At 43.4% G+C, this 12,190-nt stretch overlaps 1 protein-coding gene across 1 annotated transcript in view; it reads left to right on the plus strand.

The window, feature by feature from the left end:
- The window catches only part of LOC119320913 (BTB/POZ and MATH domain-containing protein 1-like), a 10,079-nt gene extending 1,918 nt beyond the window's left edge, over positions 1-8,161 (plus strand). The window contains exon 2 of the mRNA XM_037594818.1: positions 7,955-8,161. Within this exon, the coding sequence (XP_037450715.1) occupies positions 7,955-8,161 (207 nt within the window). The remainder of the gene's footprint in view (positions 1-7,954) is intronic.
- The last annotated feature ends 4,029 nt before the right edge of the window (positions 8,162-12,190 follow it).

The raw sequence follows: 12,190 nt of genomic DNA on the forward strand, positions 1-12,190 counted from the left end.
GGGGTTTTGGATGGTTAATTTAAGAGTTTCATATATTGTGTTAGCTAGCTAATAGAGAGAAGTGACATCTCTTATCTCCGTGCTTGGTCGACGCTAGGTACTATACGTATGGAGAGAACTTGACACGCTAGCTAGTAAGCAAACGAAGGAACCATTAAGTACACAAGATCGCCATGAACATATGAACATATATACAGAAAGAAGTGATCGACCTCTCCTTCTCCGAGAGATTGTTTGAACAACAAGTTTTTGTATATCTATCCGACGCTACTAGCTACATATATACAATATAAGATCTCTTACAATCCCTAACATCGGAAGTCAATTTTCACATGGTATTGTCCGGCTGGATTGATGACGTGGTCAAGAAAGAATCCCGTCAATTCCTCTTGAATTGCTCGTATGCAATCTTTTGGTAGGAGTTCATCCCGCATCTGCCAGATCTAAATTGAAGAAGAGGGTCAATACATGTGTATGAATGAAACTCAACACAAATGATGGTAGTAAAATAAAATTGTGAATATTTTTGCTTACCCACTTCATATTGTTTTTCAGAGTAGCCCCGCTTATTAGAGGTCGTCGCGTTGTAGATGAACTCGCAAACGTAGTATCCACAGAAATCATTCCCGGCTTCCTGCTACAAGCACTTTACGAGAAATAGAGGTCAATCAAACTGATAAGCAAGCATGCTAAATGGTATTGATGAAACTAGCTAGAATCAATGGGAGATGCGCGGAACTAGGTAGTAGTACTTACTTTCGGGTGTTGAAATCGCAGCTCGGTCGGCAGTCCCGGAGCAATTACGGTGAACTCTTTCCAAACCCTGCCAGACAAAGAAAATAATTACCTGATATGAGGAAATGAACAAAGTTGCCGATATGGTGCGATAATGATCGATTGGACTTACTTCTGGAGCATTCGAGTCCGCATAGTCCTCGGGATCTTTTCGTCTCGAGTCTAAGATGGTTACTACTCCTTGCTCAAGCTTAATCTCTAGGAGAATAAAGTGGAAGCTACGCACGCAAGCATAACCCATCAGTTACATTACTATAACCTAGAGTAATAAGGGAAACCTCACTTGAAGTTGTAAGGAAATAGTATTTTATCTTTGCTTTGATTTTTGAGCAACGATTGTAGCAAGTTGTCCTCGGTTTCTGTGACATTGTGTTTAACCGTCCATTCATGTATGATATTTGGGTTAATGAACCCAATGTCATAGATTTGTGCTTTTCTGCGTTCGACGATCTTCAATCTGCATAATACAGTGAGGATAATTATATACACATGCAACGAAAGAGCTGAGCTATATATAGAGACTTAATTACAGAAGTAGTACTTACAGACAATAGCAAGTCACGAGTGATTTGTCGAGAGCCTTTTGATTGTATAACTGAAAAAACTCATCAAAATCACTAGTAATCATATCCGATCCAACGAAGTCGTGCTCCTCTTTAATTATCATCATCAAAGCATCCTTCCCAGACTTGCTGCAGGTTTCCATGTATCATTCATGAAATCTTCGCATCATCGTTGTTAGAGGAGGACTTCCATCTTTGACGAGAGGCTTCCCATACTGGTATATGAATTCGTCCACCTTCATTGTATAGAGATAGATTTAAGACGCTTAATTGGACTTTCACAAAGCACATACCTTAACAAGTTTTTGAAGTAGTTCAAAATGGAATAGTCAAAGAAGGAGTTCTTGCCTGTGTTGCAAGGTGTGAAGTTGAGTAAAGACTCAAAAGCCGACCACGGCAGAAAATAGAAAGAGAATGAAAAGTCATTCCCTATGCCTCTGTCATAGGTTCTATAAAGTATGCTATGCTATGTACCAGACCTATTGTGTACCTCACTATGAGTTTGGCAAGAGGGTACAATAGTGATCCAGGAGTGGATTACTGAACAACGGTCAAAATTATCCTTAGTGGAATAAGGAAATGTTTCTCGGTTATGGAGGTGACAAAGAATTCGTCGTAAAGAGTTACGTCGATGCAAGCTTTGACACCGATCTGGATGACTCTAAGTCTCCATCTAGATACATATTTAAAGTGGGAGTGATTAGCTAGAGTAGCTCCGTGCAGAGCATTATAGACATAGAAATTTGCAAAATACATATGGCTCTGAATGTGGCAGACCCGTTGACTAAACTTCTCTCACAAGCAAAACATGACCACTCTTTGGGTGTTAATCACATAGTGATGTGAACTAGATTATTGACTCTAGTAAACCCTTTGCCACAAAGCATAAAAGATGTTCTAAGAGTTGAAATTGGTATTTCATACTCATGCCCGTGTCGAGAGGTATGGGACCTCTGACAGTACTTTGCCTACAAGATGGAGGAGAATTGCTCAACCAGTGAGCATGTGCTCAGATTGTCTGGGTACTACAATTGCTTGAATCAAGTGGGAGTTAATCTTCCAGATAAGATAGTAATTGACAAAGTTCTCTAGTCACTATCACCAAGTTACTAGAACTTAGTGATGAACTATAATATGTAAGGGATGACGAAAGTAATTCCCAAGCTCTTCGCGATGCTAAAATCGGCGAAGGTAGAAATCAAGAAATAGCATCAATTGTTGATGGTTAACAAGACCACTAGTTTCAAGAAAAGGGCAAAGGGAAAGAAAGAGGAAATTCAAAGAAGAATAGCAAGCAAGTTGCTGCTCCCATGAAGAAGCCCAAAGCTAGACCCAAGCCTGGAACTGAGTGTTTCTACTTCAAAGGAAATGGTCACTGGAAGTGGAACTACTCTAGATACGTGGCGGATAAGAAGGATGGCAAAGTAAACAATAGTATATTTGATATACATGTCATTGATGTGTACTTTACTAGTGTTTATAGCAACCCCTCAGTATTTGATACTGGTTTAGTTGCTAAGAGTAATAACTCAAATCGGGAGTTGCAAAATAACAGAGACTAGTTAAGGGCGAGGTGATGATGTGTGCTAGAAGTGATTCCAAGGTTGATAAGATCACCATCGCGCACTCCCTTTACCTTCGGATTAGTGTTGAACCTAAAATAAATGTTATTTGGTGTTTGCGTTGAGCATAATATGATTGGATCATGTTTATTGCAATACGGTTATTCATTTAAGTCAAAGAATAATTGTTATTCTATTTACATGAATAAAACCTTCCGAGGTCATACACCCAAGGCGAATGGTTTATTGAATCTCGATCATAGTGATACACATATTCATAATATTGATGCCAAAAGATGCAAAGTTGATAATGATAGTGCAACATATTTGTGGCATTGCCGTTTAGATCATATTGGTGTAAAGCGCATGAAGAAACTCCATGCTGATGGGCTTTTGGAATCACTGATTATGAATCACTTGATGCTTGCGAACCATGCCTCATGGGCAAGATGACTAAGACTCCGTTCTCCGGAACAATGGAGCGAGCAACAGACTTGTTGGAAATAATACATACTGATGTGTGCGGTCCAATGAGTGTTGAGGCTCGCGGTGGGTATCGTTATTTCTAACCTTCACAGATGATTTAAGAAGATATGGGTATATCTACTTGATGAAACATAAGTCTGAAACATTTGAATTGTTCAAAGAATTTCAGACTGAAGTGGAAAATCATCGTAACAAGAAAATAAAGTTTCTACGATCTGATCACATGAGACGAATATTTGAGTTACGAGTTTGGTATTCATTTGAAACAATGTGGAATAGTTTCGCAAGTCACGCCACCTGGAACACCACAACGTAATGGTGTGTCTGAACGTCATAACCGTACTTTATTAGATATGGTGCAATCTATGATGTCTCTACCGAATTATCACTATCGTTTTGGGGTTATGCATTAGAGACAACTGCATTCACTTTAAATAGGGCACCATCTAAATCCATTGAGATGACACCATATGAATTGTGGTTTGGCAAGAAACCTAAGCTGTCGTTTCTTAAAGTTTGGGGCTATGATCATTATGTGAAAAAGCTTCAACCTGATAAGCTCAAACCCAAATAGGAGAAATGTGTCTTCATAGGATACCCAAAAGAAACTGTTGGGTACACCTTTTTATCACAGATCCGAAGGCAAGATCTTTATTGCTAAGAGTGGATCCTTTCTAGAGAAAAAGTTTATCTCGAAAGAAGTGAGTGGGAGGAAAGTAGACCTTGATGAGGTAGTTGTACCTGCTCCCTTATTGGAAAGTAGTTCATCACAGAAATCAGTTCCAGTGATCCTACACCAATTAGTGAGGAAGCTAATGATGATGATCATGAAACCTTCTAATAAAGTTACTACCAAACCTCGTAGGTCAACCAGAGTAAGATCCGCACCAGAGTGGTACGGTAATCCTGTTCTGGAGGTCATGTTACTTGACCATGACGAACCTACAAACTATGAGGAAGCGATGATGAGCCTAGACTCCGCGAAATGGCTTGAGGCCATGAAATCTGAGATAGAATACTTGTATGAGAACAAAGTGTGGACTTTGGTGGACTTGCCCGATGATCGGCAAGCCATTGGGAATAAATAGATCTTCAAGAGGAAGACGGACGCTGATAGTAGTGTTACTATCTACAAAGCTCGAATTGTTGGAAAAGGGTTTTTCGACAAGTTCAAGGTGTTGACTACGATGAGATTTTCTCACTCGTAGCGATGCCTAAGTCTGTCCGAATCATGTTAGCAATTGCCACATTTTATGAAATCTGGCAAATGGATGTCAAAACTGCATTCCTTAATGGATTTCTTAAAGAAGAGTTGTATATGATACAACAAAAAGGTTTTGTCAATCCTGAAAGTGCTAACAAAGTGTGCAAGCTCCAGCGATCCATCTATGGACTGGTGCAAGCATCTCGGAGTTGGAATATACGCTTTGATGAGTTGATCAAAGCATATATAATTTTATACAGACTTGCGGTGAAGCCTGTATTTAAAAGAAAGTGAGTGGGAGCACTACAACCTTTCTGATAAATATATGTGAATGACATATTGTTGATCGGAAATGATGTAGAATTTTCTGGAAAGCATAAAGGAGTATTTGAAAGGATTTTTTCAATGAAAGACCTTGGTGAAGCTGCTTATATATTGGGCATCAAGATCTATAGAGATAGATTTAAGACGCTTAATTGGACTTTCACAAAGCACATACCTTAACAAGTTTTTGAAGTAGTTCAAAATGGAATAGTCAAAGAAGGAGTTCTTACCTGTGTTGCAAGGTGTGAAGTTGAGTAAAGACTCAAAAACCGACCACGGCAGAAAATAGAAAGAGAATGAAAAGTCATTCCCTATGCCTCTGTCATAGGTTCTATAAAGTATGCTATGCTATGTACCAGACCTATTGTGTACCTCACCATGAGTTTGGCAAGAGGGTACAATAGTGATCCAGGAGTGGATCACTGAACAACGGTCAAAATTATCCTTAGTGGAATAAGGAAATGTTTCTCGGTTATGGAGGTGACAAAGAATCCGTCGTAAAGAGTTACGTCAATGCAAGATTTGACACCGATCTGGATGACTCTAAGTCTCCATCTAGATACATATTTAAAGTGGGAGCGATTAGCTAGAGTAGCTCCGTGCAGAGCATTATAGACATAGAAATTTGCAAAATACATATGGCTCTGAATGTGGCAGACCCGTTGACTAAACTTCTCTCACAAGCAAAACATGACCACTCTTTGGGTGTTAATCACATAGTGATGTGAACTAGATTATCGACTCTAGTAAACCCTTTGGGTATTAGTCACATGGAGATGTGAACTAATCACATAAAGATGTGAACTATTGGTGTGAAATCACATGCGATGTGAACTAGATTATTGACTCTAGTGCAAGTGTGAGGCTGAAGGAAATATGCCCTAGAGGCAATACTAAAGTTGTTATTTATATTTCCTTATATCATGATAAATGTTTATTATTCATGCTAGACTTGTATTAACTGGAAACTTAGTACATATGTGAATACATAGACAAACAGAGTGTCCCTAGTATGCCTCTACTAGACTAGCTCGTTAATCAAAGATGGTTAAGTTTCCTAGCCATAGACATGTGTTGTCATTTGATGAACGGGATCACATCATCAGAGAATGATGTGATCACATCATTAGAGAATGATGTGATGGACAAGACCCATCCGTTACCTTAGCATAATGATCGTTTAGTTTATTGCTATTGCTTTCTTCATGACTTATACATGTTCCTATGACTATGAGATTATGAAACCCCCGAATACCCGAAGAACACTTAGTGTGCTATCGAACGTCACAACGTAACTGGGTGATTATAAAGATGCTCTACAGGTATCTTCGATGGTGTTTGTTGAGTTGGCATAGATGGAGATTAGGATTTGTCACTCCGATTGTCAGAGAGGTATCTCTGGGCCCTCTCGGTAATGCACATCACTATAAGCCTTGCAAGCAATGTGATTAATGAGTTAGTTGCGGGATGATGCATTACGGAATGAGTAAAGATACTTGCCGGTAACGAGATTGAACTAGGTATGATGATACCGACTATCGAATCTTGGCAAGTAACATACCGATGACAAAGGGAACAACGTATGTTGTTATGCGGTTTGACCGATAAAGATCTTCGGAGAATATGTAGGAACCAATATGAGCATCCAGGTTCCGCTATTGGTTATTAACCGGAAGTGAGTCTCGGTCATGTCTACATAGTTCTCGAACCCGTAGGGTCCAGACGCTTAACGTTCGATGACAATCGACATTATGAGTTTATGTGTTTTGATGTACCAAAGGTAGTTTAGAGTCCCGGATGTGATCACGGACATGAAGAGGAGTCTCAAAATGGTCAAGACATAAAGATTGATATATTGGATGACTATATTCGGCGGATGAGTTCCGGGTGTGACCGGATATATATCGGAGTGCTGGAAGGGTTATCGGATCCACCGGAGAAGTAATGGGCCTTACTGGGCCTAGGGGATAGAGAGAGGGGCTACCAAGGGTTGGCCGCGCGCCCCCCATGGGCATAGTCCGAATTGGACTAGCGGGAGGGGCGGCGCCCCCTCTTTCCTTCTCTTTCCCCCTCCTTCCTTCTTCTCCTAGTAGGACTAGGAAAAGGCGGAGTTCTACTCCTACTAGGAGGAGGATTCCTCCCCCTTGGCGCGCCTATGAGGGCCGGCCGACCACCCCCTTGCTCCTTTATATACGGGGGCTGGGGGGCACCCTAGGACACACAAGTTCACAGTTGTCTTAGCCGTGTGCGGTGCCCCCCTCCACAGATTTCCACCTCGGTCATATCATTGTAGAGCTTAGCTGAAGCCCTGCATCAGTAACTTCATCATCACCGTCACCACACCGTCGTGCTGATGAAACTCTCCCTCGGCCTCAGCTGGATCTAGAGTACGAGGGACGTCACCGAGCTGAACGTGTGCAGATCACGGAGGTGCCATGCGTTCGGTACTTGGATCGCTTAGATCACGAAGACGTTCGACTACATCAACTGCGTTACTAAACGCTTCCGCTTTCGGTCTACAAGGGTACGTGGACACACTCTCCCCGCTCATTGCTATGCATCACCTAGATGGATCTTGCGTGTGCATAGGCAATTTTTTTTTTGAAATACAACATTCCCCAACACAGGCACCATCCCCGGCAGATTTGCGATGATATCGCTAGACACTTTGAGCGGGGGGCACGATTGGTTCGCCTATTCACCGAGCTAGGGAATTTTTCCCCACTTCTTCGTTCTGCTAACCTTTTATCACTTGAAGTAGTTCCCACCGGTGCACATCTTCCAATGTCTTTTTAAGAGCGCGAACATGGTTGTCATCCGGTGAAGGCAGTCGTGGTCGCTTCAGGGCATCGATTGTGTGCTTCGCTTTGACCGGATCTATCATCTCTTTCGGAGGTGGAGGTTTCTTTGCAAAATATTCCCTCACTTGGGTTTCACAGATCTCCATGTTTTCCTCCATGGTCCTCTCGTATGGTAACTTATCTAGAGGCTTGAGAGATGGACCGTATCTGTACTGCTAGCCGCCGGAGTGGCGGCGTCTCTCTTCCGTTGTTGCTTACGAGGTGAAGAAGGAGGCGGAGTGCTCCGACGCGCCGGAGCATCTGGAGCAGCGTCTTCTGTCTTCCGCCGTTGCTGACGAGGCGGAGGAGGAGGCGGACTACTCGGACGCGACGGAGGAGGCAAAGGAGGAGGCGGAGTGCCGGCCTCACACGCCGGAGGAGCTGTAGAAGGAGGCAGAGTGCCTTGATCACTCGCCAGAGGAGGAGGAGGAGGAGGAGGTGGAGTGTCCTAACTCGCCGGAGGAGGAGGAGGAGGCGGAGGCGTCCAGTTCGGAAGCTTGATGTACTCCTTCCCCCATAGACATGTAGTTCTCAGAGCATAACTCAGCTGAGTCTCCCCTTCACCTGTAGGGTGGTCAAGCTCGAGCTCCTCAAATCCCTCCATTACTTCATTCACCGTCACAATAGCATAGCCATGTGGAATCGGACGACAGTGAAAAGTTCCGTCGGGTTGAGGAGCTGCAACAGAGCCGACATCCACCTTCAAGGTGAGGTTTTGCCATTTTGTCATAAGCTGGCAATGTTGAGCCTCCGTGGTAGCATCCATGGGGTAGCCAGGAGCTGTGAAGTTATGCTACTGAACGAACTCTGTGGAAGCCACGCTGCTTCTCTGCTGAGATGGTGGGATAGCTTCTGGGGTAGCTCCGGTAGCTCGCTGCCTCTCAACTTGTTCCTTTATCTTTTGTACTCTTGCATTGAGCTTCTACATTTCACTCAGCTCCACTTTCCTCTTCCTCTCCCGGGTTTTGTAACCGCCTGCGCCGGGAAACCCAACCTTCCATGCAACAGAGCCCGGCGTGCCTTGTGTTCTTCCATGATGCTCAGGATTCCCGAGGGCCTCGGTCAGCTCGTCATTCTCTCTGTCAGGAATAAACGTCCCTTGTTGCGCTGCGGTGATACACTTCTGAAGCTTCTTGATAGGTATTGCAAGTTGCTCGTCCGTCCAACGGCACTTCCCTGTTTCAGGGTCCAAAGTTCCCCCAACCCCGAAGAACCAAGTCCTTGAACGGTCTGGCCAGTTCAATGTCTCTGGTTCGACCCCTTTAGCAAGCAGGTCATTCTCAGCTTTGTCCCATAACGGCGGGGCTTTGAGGTAGCCACCTGACCCCGTGCGATGGTGCAACTTCTTCTTTGCAGCATTGTTCTGGTTTGTCTCTAACATTTTCTTACTCTTGTCCGATGTCTTATAGGCCACAAATGCGGGCCAGTGATCTCTTATCTTCTCAAATCGGCCAGTGAATTCTGGAGTCTTCCCTTTGTCGACATATGTTGATTTCAACTCATTCTTCCACCTCTTGAATAGATTTGCCATATTCTTAAGAGCATACGCCTTCACCAATGGATCTATAACTGGCTTATTCGGATCCTCCTCTGGTGGTAGGGTGAAATTTATGTTCAGCGAGGTCCAAAGATCATCTTTCTGTCTATCGATGACATAAGGAACTTGAGGGTCTTTGTTCTTAGGATTATTCCATAGCTGGATGCTGATCGGGATCATGTCCCTAACAATAGCCCTGCACTGAGCAGAAAATGCTTACTTGGTCCGCTTGGGTTCAATCGGTTGGCCATCGTCCAAGAGTGCTGTGATCGTGAACCTTTCATCCTAGCGCAACCTTTTCTTTGGGCCTCGTCTCGTTACCGAAGTTTGGCTTGATCCGGAGGGCTATAAAAGAAGAAAGAAGAGTTAATATATGTACATACCAAAACAATTAAATGCATCAATTAGCTAGTCAGCACATGCTTAATTAATATATATACCTCGCCGGACTTTGCAACAGATCCCTCCTTCGCTCGGTCACCAGAGATGTCATCACGGTCTCCTTCTTCCATTGGCATTCGGTCACCGGAGCCATCATGATCATGTCTTTCCTCCTCCATTGTCCGATCATCGGAGCCTTCATCCTCTCCTTCCAGACCATCGTTGTCATTGAGAAACGACAAGATATCACCTCCGTCGAAGATTATATCCCCCAACAAGTGTTCTTTTTCCAAGTCTCTTTCTTGATCCATAGTTTCTGCAAATATTACAACATGTCAATTAATATACAAACATGAGGGATGGATATATTAGTGGCAAATATAGACCTAGCTAGATAATCACAACAGGGAATATTAATTAATGGCCTCGACGTTTCTACGGTTTGGGGTGGCCTTGACAACGCTTCTAGGGTTTGGGGTGACCTCGGCGACAACACTCTTTTAACTTGGTAAATTTGGGTGGCCTCAGCAACGCTTCTAGGGTTTGGGGTGGCCACGACGCTTCTAGGGTTTGGTCGGGCGAGAGGGGATTGATCGGCGTCCCCCCTCATGTTGAAGAGCTACCGGAGTTCTCTCATGAATGTCCAACGTTCGGACCGCCTCTCTCATGAATGTCAAACAAGGGATTTAACAAAATGGCGCCATTCTAGATGTGCAGAAAATGGTCCATGTTTTTCCTGATCTCATCTACCCTTCTATATGTCACGTTGTCTAGTCTCAAAGGATTCAAGAAAACCATGGGTTCATCATTAGCCGGAAGGTACAGGCGCATAATGGTACAAAGCTCTCCAAAATTGTTTTGGAACAGAGTCCCGGATAGTATAATTAGCTTTTTGGTACGAAGTTCAGCAAGAGCCTTCCGAATATTGCTATTTAGAAGGCCTTTGCTGAAATTCGTACAAAAAAGCGAATTATTCTATCCGGAACTCCGTTCCAAAACAACTTTGAAGAGCTTCGTAGCATCATACGCCTGTTACTTCCTGCTAATGATGTAGCCATGGATTTCTTCAATACTTTGACAGCCAACGTGACATATAGCAGAATATATATATATATATATATATATATATATATGAGATAAGAAAAAATTGGATCAACTTGTGCACATCCCTAATGGGGGCATTCTTGATAAATCTCGACCCTTGACCCCTCGGCGATCCTCGAACCTCGACACTCGACCCTCGGCGATCCTCGAAACTCAATCCCTCGGCGACCCTCGACCCTCTACCCTAGTTCCCAACCCTCGACCTCTTGGCGATCCTCGACACCCTCGTTCCCGATAAAAAAATAAGAAGAGGAAGAAAAAACAGAGGAGAAGAAGAAGGATTAGAGGAGAAGAAGAAAAAATAGAAGAAATTATTCTGTTTTTTCTTCTTCTCCTCTATTCCTTCTTCTTCTCCTCTTTTTTCTTCTTCTTCTTCCTCTTCTTAATTTTTTCTCCTCTTCTTCTCCTTCTTCCTCTTCTTATTTTCCTTTTTCCTCTCCTTATTTTTCTTCTTCTTCTTCCTTCTTCCTTCTTCCTCTTTTCTTATTTTTCCTTATTTTCCTTTTTCCTCTCCACTAACCTAAAATGTACTAACCTGAAATGCACTAATAGTACAACTAACCTAAAATGCACTAAATCAGAGAATATACATAGATAAAACTTTTCTAAAAATGTAACTTTTACATATATGAACATATACACAGAGAACATACATACATTTTTCTGAAAATGCAAAAAAAGATCATCATATATATGAACAAAAAAAACATCATATGATCATCCATGAACAAAAAAACATCATATGATGATCATCTATGAACAAAAGATATCATATGATTATCTATGAAGAAAAAAATCATGATATATATGAACAAAAAAATTACGAAAGATCAGGACATATCATCATATACACATACAAATCATCACATACACATACATATCATAAAATCATCATATATAAGAAAAAACATGAAAAGGGAGGAGGACAGGGAGGAGGGGCCGTCGGCCGGACCGAACGGAGGACGAGGGGCGGCGACATCGGGGTAGGGGCGCGGGATCAGTGGCGAGGATGGCGACGACGATGATGGGGCAGGGGCGCGGGCTCAGGGCAGGGCGACGTCGACGACGGGGGCGGGCCGGGGCAGGGTCGCGGGCGACGATGACGACGGTGACGGCGGGGGCGGCGGACGGCGTCGGGGCAGCCTGGCGGCGTCGATGTGCTCGGCGTCATCGGGGCAACTATGTTAGCCTAATCCTGCCGCACCCTGCTATTCTTTCTTTCTGTCAGTTTCGTCAGGTTCAGAGAATAACGCTGCAGAGGCAGCCGTAGCTAGGTTCAGTTATTTCAGTTAGCGTTGGATTCGCCTGTTAGTTGGCTAACGCCGCAAGACGCGTTCTATGCGATCTGCGGCGACGTAGTAGGAGTGGCGAGTGCGCTCGAGGTCGTGGGATGG

The sequence above is a fragment of the Triticum dicoccoides genome, chromosome 6B, assembly GCF_002162155.2.
Source record: "Triticum dicoccoides isolate Atlit2015 ecotype Zavitan chromosome 6B, WEW_v2.0, whole genome shotgun sequence".
NCBI classification, from domain to species: domain Eukaryota; kingdom Viridiplantae; phylum Streptophyta; class Magnoliopsida; order Poales; family Poaceae; genus Triticum; species Triticum dicoccoides.